The sequence below is a fragment of the Myxine glutinosa genome, chromosome 10 (genome assembly GCF_964187855.1).
Source record: "Myxine glutinosa chromosome 10, kmMyxGlut1.1, whole genome shotgun sequence".
Lineage (NCBI taxonomy): Eukaryota > Metazoa > Chordata > Myxini > Myxiniformes > Myxinidae > Myxine > Myxine glutinosa.
The window spans coordinates 36,630,700-36,645,691 of NC_136270.1; the positions used below are offsets into that span (position 1 = coordinate 36,630,700).

General features: G+C 44.4%; 1 protein-coding gene across 2 annotated transcripts in view; it reads left to right on the forward strand.

The window, feature by feature from the left end:
* Window positions 1-235: 235 nt before the first annotated feature.
* LOC137434460 (von Willebrand factor C domain-containing protein 2-like) overlaps window positions 236-14,992 on the forward strand; it is a 97,136-nt gene continuing 82,379 nt past the window's right edge. Inside the window, exon 1 of one of the 2 annotated variants that reach the window (XM_068127474.2) lies at window positions 236-681. In XM_068127474.2, the coding sequence (XP_067983575.1) occupies window positions 298-681 (384 nt within the window). In that variant the 5' untranslated portion in view covers window positions 236-297. The remainder of the gene's footprint in view (window positions 682-14,992) is intronic. The other variant, XM_068127475.2, reaches the window with a different exon arrangement.

Below are 14,992 nucleotides of genomic sequence, written 5' to 3' on the forward strand. Positions count from 1 at the left end.
TAGAATAAAAGCTACAATTCTCGAATGTCGTCATCAAGTACGATTTCCGCATCAGCATTCCATTAATTGCGCCGGTGGCCCCTTTGCCTCTGAACGAGATCGACATCTCATCTGGACCGTGCGCTCCAACTTTGCGCTCAAGGAACGAGCGGAGTTTTACAGGAAGGAAGGGGTTAACACGAGCTGCGCCCGCCGTGCCTGGGTGACTCGGCTGCGCTCCCGGCTGAGCGCACTCGAAGCCAAGGGAAGCCAGAGCTGGCCACAGCGCGTCCATGCTGCCGGGAGCGAGTGGAGACGATGGAAGCTGCACACGGCGCTCTCTCGCTGCTCATTGTAGTCTTTCTGGTATCCGTCACGTACACCTTTCCGACCAAGACAGATTCAACCTCCGAGCCAGGCTCACCTACCGCAGACTACATTCTCGAGGATTACCGCGGCAAAGGTTGTCTCGATGAGACGGGCTTCGTGTACAAGCTGGGAGAAGAGTTCTCCCCAAGCCAATCGTCCTGCCCATGTGTTTGCACCGAGGACGGGCCCGTGTGTCCCAATCCCGAGTGTCCGCGTTTCTCGACCGCTCGCTGCGCTCGCGTCGAGCATAACGGCTGCTGCCCGGAATGCAAGGAGGAGCACCGCATGTGCGAGCATGGAGGGGTGACTTACGCTCTGCTCGAGGAGTTTCAGGTACCGGTCTTTCTGCCGAGACTATGACCGCCTGTAGTTGCTTCGAGGGAGAGGGGGCAGAAAATTGGGGGGCGGGTGGGTAGGGGAAAGGTGAGGAGGGTGCGAGTTGCGCATGCTCATCATACTCATTCATTAACACTTCATCCAAACACTCATCATCAGAGTGTGCTCCATAGGACTTTGCGGTCCGAGTCCATGTTGCGCGTATTTGGTGAGAAAATGGGAAAGTTTGAGTGTTTCTCATTAACCACGCTGTTGGAATGAATGGAACAGGAGAAACGCAGTCAAGAGAAGGGTATCCAGCCAAGAGAAGGGTATCCAGCCAAGAGAAGGGTATCCAGCCAAGAGAAGGGTATCCAGCCAAGAGAAGAATATCCAGCCAAGAGAAGGGTCTCCAGCCAAGAGAAGGGTATCCAGCCAAGAGAATGGCCTCCACCCAAGTTAAGGGCATCCAGCCAAGAGAAGGGTATCCAGCCAAGAGAAGGGTCTCCAGCCAAGAGAAGGGTATCCAGCCAAGAGAAGGGTCTCCAGCCAAGAGAAGGGTATCCAGCCAAGAGAAGGGTATCCAGCCAAGAGAAGGGTATCCAGCCAAGAGAAGGGTATCCAGCCAAGAGAAGGGTATCCAGCCAAGAGAAGGGTATCCAGCCAAGAGAAGGGTATCCACTATCCAGCCAAGAGAAGGGTATCCACTATCCAGCCAAGAGAAGGGTATCCAGCCAAGAGAAGGGTATCCAGCTAAGATAAGGGTATCCAGCCAAGATAAGGGTATCCACTGTCCAGCTAAGATAAGGGTATCCAGCCAAGAGAAGGGTATCCAGCTAAGATAAGGGTATTCAGCCAAGAGAAGGGTATCCATCTAAGATAAGGGTATCCAGCCAAGAGAAGGGTATCCAGCCAAGAGAAGGGTATCCAGCCAAGATAAGGGTATCCAGCCAAGATAAGGGTATCCAGCCAAGAGAAGGGTATCCAGCCAAGATAAAGGTATCCAGCCAAGATAAGGGTATCCAGCCAAGAGAAGGGTATCCAGCCAAGAGAAGGGTATCCAGCCAAGAGAAGGGTATCCAGCCAAGAGAAGGGTATCCTGCCAAGAGAAGGGTATCCAGCCAAGAGAAGGGTATCCAGCCAAGAGAAGGGTATCCTGCCAAGAGAAGGGTATCCTGCCAAGAGAAGGGTATCCTGCCAAGAGAAGGGTATCCAGCCAAGATAAGGGTATCCAGCCAAGAGAAGGGTATCCAGCCAAGAGAAGGGTATCCAGCCAAGAGAAGGGTATCCTGCCAAGAGAAGGGTATCCAGCCAAGATAAGGGTATCCAGCCAAGAGAAGGGTATCCAGCCAAGAGAAGGGTATCCAGCCAAGAGAAGGGTCTCCAGCCAAGAGAAGGGTCTCCAGCCAAGAGAAGGGTCTCCAGCCAAGAGAAGGGTCTCCAGCCAAGAGAAGGGTATCCTGCCAAGAGAAGGGTATCCAGCCAAGAGAAGGGTATCCAGCCAAGAGAAGGGTATCCAGCCAAGAGAAGCGTATCCAGCCAAGAGAAGGGTATCCAGCCAGGAGAAGGGTATCCAGCCAAGAGAAGGGTATCCAGCTAAGATAAGGGTATTCAGCCAAGAGAAGGGTATCCATCTAAGATAAGGGTATCCAGCCAAGAGAAGGGTATCCAGCCAAGATAAGGGTATCCAGCCAAGAGAAGGGTATCCAGCCAAGAGAAGGGTATCCAGCCAAGATAAAGGTATCCAGCCAAGATAAGGGTATCCAGCCAAGATAAAGGTATCCAGCCAAGATAAGGGTATCCAGCCAAGAGAAGGGTATCCAGCCAAGAGAAGGGTATCCAGCCAAGAGAAGGGTATCCAGCCAAGAGAAGGGTATCCAGCCAAGAGAAGGGTATCCAGCCAAGAGAAGGGTATCCAGCCAAGAGAAGGGTATCCAGCCAAGAGAAGGGTATCCAGCCAAGAGAAGGGTATCCAGCCAAGAGAAGGGTATCCAGCCAAGAGAAGGGTATCCTGCCAAGAGAAGGGTATCCAGCCAAGAGAAGGGTATCCAGCCAAGAGAAGGGTATCCAGCCAAGAGAAGGGTATCCAGCCAAGAGAAGGGTCTCCAGCCAAGAGAAGGGTCTCCAGCCAAGAGAAGGGTCTCCAGCCAAGAGAAGGGTATCCTGCCAAGAGAAGGGTATCCAGCCAAGAGAAGGGTATCCAGCCAAGAGAAGGGTATCCAGCCAAGAGAAGGGTCTCCAGCCCAGAGAAGGGAATCCAGCCAAGATAAGGGTATCCAGCCAAGAGAAGGGTATCCAGCCAAGAGAAGGGTATCCAGCCAAGAGAAGGGTCTCCAGCCAAGAGAAGGGTCTCCAGCCAAGAGAAGGGTCTCCAGCCAAGAGAAGGGTCTCCAGCCAAGAGAAGGGTATCCAGCCAAGAGAATGGTCTCCAGCCAAGTTAAGGGTATCCAGCCAAGAGAAGGGTCTCCAGCCAAGAGAAGGGTCTCCAGCCAAGAGAAGGGTCTCCAGCCAAGAGAAGGGTATCCAGCCAAGATAAGGGTATCCAGCCAAGAGAAGGGTATCCAGCCAAGATAAGGGTATCTAGCCAAGAGAAGGGTCTCCAGCCAAGAGAAGGGTATCCAGCCAAGATAAGGGTATCCAGCCAAGATAAGGGTATCCAGCCAAGATAAGGGTATCCAGCCAAGAGAAGGGTATCCAGCCAAGAGAAGGGTAGGCTATCGGTCCGTCCGACCTTCTGTCCAACTATCCGACTGACTATCCATCTGACGACGAACGCCGCACAATGACATGGCGATCAAGAAAGGAGCGGCAAAGACCGTTACCGGGTGGTAGTCAGGTTCACTATGTTAACAAATATAATGTCGTTCATAATTTTGGTAGATTAGCAAAACTATACATTTCTGGAATCATCAGAGCATGGAGAATCCGAAAATCAATGTTTACATTTGCGTAGACACCTTTGCGAAAATGACACTCAGGACAGTGATGAAGATAGTCAGGTTCACTATGTTAACAAATATAATGTCGTTCAAAATTTTGGGATTAGCAAACCTGTACATTTTTGGAATCATCAGAGCATGGAGAATCCGAAAATGAATGAGGGCATTTGCACAGACACCTGCATGGCCGCCATTTTGGATTTTCAAAATGGCCGCCATAAAATACATATTTTGCGCTATCTCAGCTTCTAGTCAACCTAGAGACTTAATTAAATATGCGAATCCTATGTCTTCTGGGTTAAGGAATCCAATAAAGGCCTCAAAATAGTGCTCAGATTTATAGAAAAACAACAAACAAAGGTAATTGAAAACCATTGTCTTTATATTTGTGATATAACTGTATTACATAATACATGATATTGCAAGTCCTTTGAAGTTATAGGTTGTTATAGGAAGTTATAGGTAGTATCTGATTGAACTATAAGTCCTATACACAGGATCTACGAGGTCTATACCGTTCGGGAATATGCTTTTACAGATCTTCATCACTGTCCTGAGGGTCATTTTCGCAAAGGTGTCTACGCAAATGTAAACATAAATTTTTGGATTCCTCATGCTCTGAGTATTCCAGAAATGTATAGTTTTGCTAATCTACCAAAATTTTGAACGAAAAAACATAGTGAACCTGACTATGGTGACAACTGAGCAGGCACCATCTCCGCACATTTGAGCAAAATAATTTTGATGGAGGTGAAAAGATCACGTCCGAGCTTCATTTGAGATTTAAAAAAAAAAGAAAAGAAAAGAGTCCTGGTAACAGCAGTCATCAAAACAACATCCCAGACTATGATAGGGAAGGTGGCACCTTCGGCACGGAAATTAAACGAATGCGCCTTTTCTTAGAAAAATATATAAATATATAAAATTTAATTTAGAATTCCCACTTCAATGACACAATGGCATTTGAAAACTGTCTATTATTCTGCAATAATATGCGATCCTGGGTGAAACAAACCAAAGTCAAATTTGACCGAAACTTTTATTTTTGGCTCGCACATTAATTACACGATGGTGCAGGTATTGATGGTCAGTACTGTTACCAACAAGTGTTTTCAGCTTGCACGTAATGTGCTTTTCCAGATAATATTACGGCTTGTCAGGCTGATCCAACGCCGCGACTCGAACAATGCCTCGAGGCGAGAAGACTGTTCGGGTGATGTCGCATCGTATGGAAAGAGTGTGAGAGTGAGGGAGTGGGAGAGTTAGAGAGTTAGAGAATGTGTGAGAGAGAGAGAGAGAGAAGGGGAGAGATAGAGAGAGAGATTGAGAGAGAGAGAGAGAGATTGAGAGAGTGTGTGAGAGGGAGAGAGAGGGAGAGGGAGAGGGAGAGATAGAGAGAGTGTGAGAGAGAGAGAGAGATTGAGAGAGAGAGATTGAGAGAGTGAGGGTGTGAGAGAGAGAGAGAGAGAGTGTGTGTGTGTGTGTGTGTGTGTGTGTGTGTGTGTGTGTGTGTGTGTGTGTGTGAAAGAGAGCGAGAGAGAGAGAGAGAGAGAGAGAGAGAGAGAGAAATAGATAGATAGATAGATTGATTGAGATTGTGTGTTTCCTTTTAAGCTGCATTACTATTTAGTGCACGTGTTTGATACCCCCGAAGGATTTACATCATAATAAACCGAAAATGTGCTGCTCATTTCAGCACTCATAACTTTTATGAGCGAACAGCAGTGTACAAATAAAAATACGATATGGCCGGCATTATTGACCTCTTCTGAGCGTTTCCACGGACGATAGTTCAGACTCATAAGGCGTCTCATTTCACACAATTCTCCCATTAATGCTGTTATTTCGCAGCTCCCGGGTGTCTGGTTGTTATCACATATAATTCGGTTCTTTTTCATTACTATAACATTGATTCTGCTGTTGTTTCACTCATTGTGCCATTAATCAGCGTTATTGATTTTACATCATCATGCAAGCTCTCCTTTTTGCATCAATGCTCCATGGAACTTTGCACAATCACAGATCATTGTGATATATGAAGAGAGCATACCAAACATAATGATCATCATACAATCTTGAGCATGTTATATGAGGCTGGCAGTCTAGCCTAGATGCACACTTGTGTTTGAGCTGTCTAGTCTGGGTTCGAATCTCGACCCAGCTACAAACTGCCATCTTGGTGTCTCACATGCCGGTCGAGGCAAAATTGTCAATCAGAAGGACGTCACGCAGGATCAATCGACTGCGACCATCGATTGTCGGTGGACGCTTAACATTCAACGGGAGTCTTCTGCAAAGAGTAGACAAGTTATTGCCGGCACCCTGAGCAAATTCCAAATTCCTGTCGCCTTCACCGAAGCATCAGCCCTAGCCAGCTGGTTCGTGAAAGCCTCGAGCTAAAAACTTTCCTTGGCTGGCCGCACAAGAATTTGAGAATAACTGAGGACTTGAATGGAGAGAGAGAGAAAATCAGCATCTCCTGCAAGCATTTTTTAAAAATTATTTATTTAAAATACTTTTCATGCTTTATAAAAACATTTATACAATTATAATATAATTATTAATTATTATTAATAATCATTCTTATTAATTATTATTAACAATAAATTTATTTCTTTAACAAGTCATTATTTATTTTACAATTATTCAACAATTATTTATTTAACATACTTTTCAAAATTATGTATTTAACAATTATTTATAAAAATATTTTTAATAAAATTATTATTTATTATTATTAATGATAACTATTATTATTAATAATTATTATAAACAATAAATTATTATGTATTTAAGAATTATTTATAAAATTATTTTTAATAAAATTCTTATTAATTATTATTAATGATAATTTTAATTATTATTAACAATAAAATTATTTATTTAACAATTATTTACTTATTTTACTATTATTCAACAATTATTTATTTAACATGAAATTTGACAATTATTTAACATTACCCTGAAGGCCAAACAATATTTTGCAACACTTGTTACAAGCACCGTCAATTTATTGACAAGATAATTTAATGCATAATTTGGATAGATCACTATATTGACAAAACACAAACACTGCTTGTCCTGGTCCAAGCAATAATAAATTAATAAATAAATTTCATCCTCATTATCCTTCCACATCTTTTCCAAATCTCACACATGATTTTTTTCTTTTTTTTGTCTTTGTTATCATGATTTTCATGATTTTTATTTCATGATTTTCTTTTCCAGAGATTCTTCCAATCTCTCTGGTCGAACGAATTAAGTTTTCACCCCTCAGCCCAAATTGGGCTCGGGGGTATTGTCGTCACGGGCGTCGTCCGGGCGTCCGTCAACTTTTGGTTTCCGTCAATTTCAAGGAGAACAGCTTGTCCGATTAAATCCATTTTTGCAGTGTGTGTTGGGGTTGAGTAGAGGAAGGTTCCTTTCGAAAATGGCCGCGCTGCGATTTTCAAGATGGGCGCCACGGCAGCCATCTTGAAATTGGTTTCCGTCAATTTCAAGGAGAACGGCTTGTCCGATTAAATCCATTTTTGCAGTGTGTGTTGGGGTTGAGTAGAGGAAGGTTCCTTTCGAAAATGGGTGCGCTGCGATTTTCAATATGGCCGCCACACGGCAGCCATCTTGAAATTGGTTTCCACCATGCATGGGTTGATGGGTTGCGCCCGCTTTGCGGTGCTATTTATTGTAATTGCAAGTGAAATCGGCATATTGCGCATTGTATGTCTTTTCAATAAAATATTGTCAAACACCCTATACTTTTAGGTTTTTAGCATTAACTTTTAGGTTTTTTTAAATTTAGCATTTTTAGAAGAAGAGGCAGATATTTACCATAACTCAGTTGGGGTTTCTAAATATAATGGAATGTTTGTAACAACCGAAGCACACACATGCCAATTTGAACTCCACAATTGGTTGTGTGCTAGAACTCTCTATTCGACAGCGAGATAATCCAACCAAAATCAAATAATAAACCCATTTGCAATTTGTTCCAGGTTGATGGAAGTATTTAATCGGATGACCTGTGTGAGATAGTCTTGCAATTTCTTCTGTGCGGAGACCCTCACTGGAACCACAGCTGAAAAAGGATGTTTCGATCCAATTATATCCTCCTCCTCCTCCTCTCCTCCCAAATCACTCCAGCTCCCACCCCAACCCATATTCGTCATTCCCACTGGCTTGCCGTTTTAGAAAACGATCTGCTGACACGACACGCGGAGGTCAGAAAAGAGCCGATTTTAAATGATTATCTGTGCTCTTTTCGAACCTCTTTCATTCAACAAACACGTCACTCGTTTGTCATTCCTCGGACACCTGCTGATCATCACGCATCATCAACCAGAGCTTTTCGGTTCTGCCTGCGTTCTTGCTGTTTGTGGGATCACAGAGAAAGCAGGATCCGCTCCGATTTCCTTCCTCCGATATTTACAGTGTGCTTCGAGAGCAGAATACCAAACGAAGGCCGATCAATACCTTTCGTGGTATATTGATAGATCCATGGAGCCTGTTTATCCTGACTTTTGTCATTTGGTTACTTTGTGTATTTTCAGGTGATCGTGTTACTTTATATAAACATCTTCCTGCGCGTGCAAATATTTTTTATTTGATTTTTTTTTCATTTGGGTTTCGGGTCGCTCGACATGTGTTGCTGGTTCGTGAGTTGCTCCCTCCAGCTCAACAAAGCTAAGTTACCCGTACCAGAAACGTTACATTGCTTTGTGTTATTTTCATTCCTGTGTTTCTGGTTGTGTTTTCATTCAATTTTCAGTGGGATTAAAGAAGGGAAGAAGGAAAACTCAGCCTGGGAGTGAGCCAGGCTACGTAAAATTCAAAGAAAATAGAGTGCTAAAAATTGTGAGCTACCTGAGAGCAAAAGACAGGGGGGGGGGGGGGGGGGGTGGGTAGGTATTCACGTGGAAAATTACCAAAAACATAAAAAGAGGACAGCAGCTACATTATATATCAAATATCAATTAGAATAATCAACAAAATCAGCACTACAGTATGTTATTAAAAAGATGTACATGTAATTAATTTCTATTTTAAAAAGATTATGGAGGACCTCATAAAAATTAAAGGGAGTGCCAAAGTTGTGGCCCTGGTTAAATCCGGCCTGCTCGTGTTGTGCTCGGCTAGTCAGTTTGGTGCTTCTGCCTCCGTTTTTCACCGCACCTGCTTCCTTTTCACTTCTTTTCCCCCAGGTGTTGTTACTTCTGATCCCTCGGCTTAATCCTTTTACCCCACTCACTCCAAAATATCCACAAACAACCAAAAAAATCTCTCTTCACTCCCACCTTCTTCAAAAAACAACAACAGAAAAAAACAAACTCAATCTGCTGTGCACAGTTATTCCTTCATTCCCCACCCCACCTTCTCTTTTTCAATATCCCCAAACTGAGTCTTCACTGAATAAAACATTTCTTCCTTTAAAAGCTAAATTTAAAAAAAATCCTTCAACAAATGTATTTCAAAATGCCTTACTGTCCTTACTACTCCGAAAGGAACAATCCATTAATTCTTCTTCTTCATCTAAATTTATTCTTTTTCACAAGGCTAATTTCCTCAAAACCTTTTCACTCGTAAATGCTTAGTTCATCCAGCCTCCTCTCGTACCACGCAGCACCATTTTCCTCTGTGCTTTCAACAAAAAAACATTATTCCCACCTCACCCAGGAAGCCTGTCGTCGTATATCCAGTTTGGGAATGCTGAGAAGTCCATTTTGCAGACGTTATGTGCACATGACAATCAATTCCCCTTCATGTCCGTTCATGGTGTCAAACCCCATCTGCTTTCTCCTCGTCCAACCCCCTCTCAGATTCCCTGTCATTCTACCTCCTTTCAGCTTCCCCTTCATCCTGCCCCCTCTCGGCTCCCATCCCACCCCTCCCCCCACCCTACCCCTCACAGTTTATTTCCCATCCTGCCCCTTCTCAGCTTCCCTCCACTCCCTCCCTCTCTCAATTTTCCCCATGCCACTCCCCTCCCAGCTTCGCTCCAGCTCTACAGCCTCGCTGCTTCACCCCGCTTCCTCTCCATGCTCCTTGCCACATTATTGCACCTTAACAGCAGCTCCTCCTCATATGTCTCTAACTGTGTGGACCTCAATCATCCAAGGCCTCTGGTACAACCTGACAGATATGTCAATGCATGCCGCTGCCAATAAACCGGACATAATCTGTTTCATAGAATCCTTCATCCAACAGGACATCTCTGACTCTTTAGTGAATAACCCTGGCTATTATCTCTTCCGATTTGGTAGGCATGAACCACTCCCTGGCAGCGGAGTTGCACTTCACATCAATACCTCAATTTCTCACTGTCCGTGTACTGATCTTACACCACCCAAACCCAGGAGTACCTTTAGCTGCGACATCCCTTCCGCTCCCTCCGTCTTCCACATAGTAACGACTCCATCTACATCTCTCTTTCGGACAACATGGACCAACCTTTAACCACTCATCCCAACACTCTCTCCCTCGTATGTCGTGATTTAAATTGGCGACATGCCAATTTATTGTGTTGGTACCTCTCTCACAAGTCATGGCACTTCTGCAAAGGACTTATGCAACTCCATGGGACTGACTAAATCTGTAAACATTCCCACTTCTGGATGTGGTTAGAAGACCAACTTCTCCACCAATGTCTCTTCCTCTGCTCCAATTGTTTCATCTGATAATGTGCTTGTGGTAGTCAATACTTCTCTGGCTTTTCTCAGAGAGCTGCATCAGCTCAGGGAATTCTGGCAGTTCACTTAAGCAGATAGGTAGAGACTGCAAGCAGCCATCTGTTACGGGGTCCTCCCCTATCCCCTGGTCTCGGTAAACCTCCGAACCCTGAGAGGGTCCCCGGCAGGAAAATATGTTATCCTTTATTGAAATTAATCAATAATGAAACTCTCAATGAAACCATCAAATGAAACAATCAAATCAATAATGAAACCACACCAAGGGTTATGAACAAATACTATATTAAAAGCACACCAAAAAGCACCCTACAACAATGGGGGCAATCACCCCTGCAATCCAATCTTAAGATGGTACCCCAGCTCAGACTCACAGCACCCCCAGGGACTGAAGCAGAGCCCTTCTCAATGTCTCTAGCACACAACGGTGCTCCCGGCGTAGAGGCGATGGCGATGAGGCAGGAACGGAGATGTAGGTCAGGCGGGGACCGTCACGTGGTCCCAGCCAACCACAATTGGCGGGGGAAAGAGGAATCCCCAAAGACACTATCCAAACGTGCACCGACACCGTGCAGTCGCGAACTGCACCGTATTCTTCAAAGGCCGCTGTCGCGCACCCACATCCTCGGCAAACCACCGGAGGGCTGGACCGGCGGACGCGACTAATCAAGGGTCCGCAAACGACTCGCAAGGTCCCCAAAATGGCGGTATCTTCTTCCTCGGGTCGCAGCAGCTAGGCGAAGATTCTCTGGAATCTCCCACCTGTACCTGGCTTCACAGGCTTTTCCATGACACCAGCGGTATCAACGATGCACGAGATTCCTTTCCAGGACTCAAAGTTCCCTCTCCATGGACGCTCGACCAAGCTGGGTGCGGAGCTGTTCCCAAAACGCCTCCTTTTTTTCCCGCCTTACGCGCTCTTCTTCCTCGCTCCATTTTGCCTTCCGGGTCACCATCCGATTTCCGGCCACATTTTACCAGGAGCGCTTTTAAACCTTTTAACCACAATAACCCTTACTGAGAACCAACAATAAGAACAACACCAACAATAATTAGGGCCGAATCCGTAACACATCTCACTTCAGAACTGGTCTCCTATATCTAAGACCCCTGATATTAACTCAGCCTGGGATTTATTCCACATAAACTTCTCTCCCTCATGGACAGATTCATCCCCTCTCCTCTTCAGTTAACATACCTATCCTCCCACCCATGGTACATTGAATACTGTAATGAAACAGTTGACTTGAAACAACCCGAATTCTCCTCCTGGAAGGCAAATCCAACAGAAAGCAACCTCAGGTCTTTCCACAAAGCCCGCGACTAGTGTGTGTCTACTCAAAAGAGCCAGAAAACAACATCTGCCCATCCTCAAGATTGAATTTTCAAACTTGTCTCCCTCCTATAAAACTTGGTGGTACCTTGTTTGGTCTGTCTTCAGTATATGCTCTCCCCCCCACCCCCCCCCCACCTTCCCATTCCGCTCCCTCACTTTCAATGGCTCCACAGCCGACTCCACTCGTGAGAGGGCCGAATGAGCAAATTCTGTGTTTGCCTCCAAATCTTGTGGCCCAACCCCTGCTTCTCTGTGCCCACCCTACACAGTCACACCAACTGCTCCTGGATTCAGTGTCTTTTGCACCTGAGAAGGTGGATAAGTTAATGGCAACACTCGAATATGATTCTGCAATTGGACCGGACGGCATCAGCTCATGTGTCCTAAAAACCTACTCTACTGCGCTTGCACTTAGTGTCTTTGTCCTTTTCACCCCGTCGTTTGTTCTAGGTCAAACTGAATTTGTTTAGAAGTGGGCTAGCATCAACACATTACATGGATAAGAATGACACTCGTTACAGCACATGCCTCTACCAGACTGTACAGTTTACGTTTTGTATACCAATGATAGGCCGGATCTTCATCCAGACCTTCACAAAACATAATCGACTTGTTCTTGTCACCTACCCAACTCATCCACCAAGTTTTGTCATAACTCATCGTCTCATCCACAACTTTGTGAAATATAATGCTCTATATCGTTTTGGCCCTGTCTCTCAATGGTGAAGAATCACAGAAATAATTATAATAAATTTTATGTATCCGAATCCTGATTCTCACCAAAATCAACTCCATTTGTCCAGATCACACACACTACCTGTCCACCAAGTTCCTTCCGAATCCGTTTTTAACTTTTTGGGATATCCTGCTCACAGTCAAACAAACAAACACACAGGTGAAAATATAACCTTCGTCCACCTTTGGTGGTGGAGGTGAAAAGGTGCATAAACCAATACCCTTAACTATAACGCTGCTCAGTAGAGTGCATACTCCCGCCGTGGGTCAAGTTGGAATAGTACGATTTCACAAAAGTTTGAGGGAGTAGTTCAGTGACAACACAAGACAAGACAACACAAGACAGACACTGCACAGATATATATTTAGAATATATAGAAGATAATGAAAAAAAAAACAAGGCAATTTCACTTACATTTTCGGATTCAGCGTTCAATTCTATATCAGTGAGTGTATTTTGAGGCATGTGTGACTTCAAATAAAATTGTAAGCCAGGAAAACGTTCGTTTCATTCCTTAGGGATACAACATGTAAAACTGGCCCAAACGTGAAAACAAAACTCGCTCATTATAAGTCGTACAAGCTAATGCGACCACTCATTCTTCTGGGAAGAATCAAGAATCCCGTGCACATGCTGGTCACACTTATAACTCACCTTAGTCTTTATAAATTCATCAAATACTGACACCGCGAATGACATTCGCAGAGGTAAATGTTGATATCTCTTCTGACTCTGAGGTAAAAAAAATCAAAAAAAAAAAAAAAACAGTTTTAAAGCATTATACGTATCAAACGATACATTTTATGAAACGGGGAAACCGAATACACACTTTGGTGGTTTGAAAATGACAGAATATGTCTTTATTAGAATAAAAAAAGAACCTTGAAGACGACGCTGCTAACAAAATACACCGCTCTAATGCATAACCACGAATTTAAACTACATTTCCAATAAATATGAAAACTATTTTCATATCACAATGTTAAATATAGAATATATAGAAGATAGTCAAAAAAAAAAATGAGCCGTATCTTACAATGGTAAACAATCCTTCAAAAAATTCCTGGATCCGGAATAATATCCTGAGCTTCACCAAAAACTAATCAATTCTTCCTTATCCCAAGGGCAATCATCCCACCAACTTTCATGCAATTCCGTTCAGAACTTTTCCAGATATCTTGTTCACAAACACAAGAACACACACACGGACACGATCGAATGCATTAGTCCCTGTCGGGAGTAACTACAGACGTCATAGCTTACTTCCAATCATCAGCAAGGTCATGGAATGTATCATCACAGTTGACATAAAATCATTCTTTTTCTTCAACAACCTCATCTCATCATCAATCATTAATTTGGATTCAGACCAAATCAACCTACCTTGGTCATGCTGCTTCGACCCTCCCAACAATGGATGAAAACCCTCAACATCAGGCATGAGATCAGGGCTGTCTCTCTGGACATACCTCGAGCTTTTGATGCAGTCTGGCATCTCACCTTGCTCTCCAAACTCTCTGCCTATGGCATCCTTGGCCACCTCCTCTCTTGGGTTACTGACTTCCTGCATTCTTGTATCCAACATGTGGCTCTTAATGAAATTATTTAATCTCCTCTGACTGTCAAGGCTGGGGTTCCTCAAGGTAGCGTTCTAGGCCTTATCCTATTCCTAATCTTCATCAACGATCTCTCTGATTGTCTGGAAAGCCCCTTGATCAATTTGCTGATGACTCCATGATATCCGTCATGCTTCAGACCGGTAGGCTGCAGCCTCTTCCCTCTCTTCAGACCTTGACAAAATCACAAGCTGATCAAACACTTGGAATATTTCTTTCAATCTTGAGACATCCCAAATACACACACACACACACACACACACACACACACACACACACACACACACACACATACACACACACACACTATCGATCTCTCTCTCCCTCTTTCTCTCAGAAAAGACTGTACGGCAAACCATCACACCTACTCTCTTAATCCTCTTGAGGAAGATCAGACTCTCAAACTCTTGGGTCTCACTTTCAGCCATGATCTTTCTTGGATAAACCACATTTCTAAGTTGGCCTCCAATGACAGTTGCCGACTGGACATCCTCCATTTTGTAAAGTCCTTCCTCTCCCTTGAGGGAGAGCTTGATGCTGTGGAAAGTAAGACCTTCAAAAATCATTGGAATCTCCTGCAATTAAGCTGAGTCTACGTGCTGATAACCTTCCCATTGCAGACAGGTCCGAGGTCTCTGTCTCATACTGCCTCCTTTCTGGTCTTGAACCCTCTTCTCTTTCCACCCCTGCCCCCCCCCCCCCCCCCTCCCATCAGGTTTCCGCAGGGCGCACATGATCCACCATCAACCCCCTTCTGGTGAAACTCCCAAATTCCAGAATCACTGCTCAGCTCCACTCATTTATTCCTCTTTTCCCACTTGTGGAACCAACTTCTACACTCTCTTCAATCTCGTTCTTCCCCAAGGTGTTCAAGGCAGCTGTTCACCACCATCTCAGATCATTCCCCTTACAAAACCATGATCTTTTCTTCCCTCGTTGAACCACCCTGCCCCAAAATTTCCAGTTTTTCCTTCCTGAGAGTTTTCTTCTGCATCCATCTTGTCCATCGCGTGCATTCACCC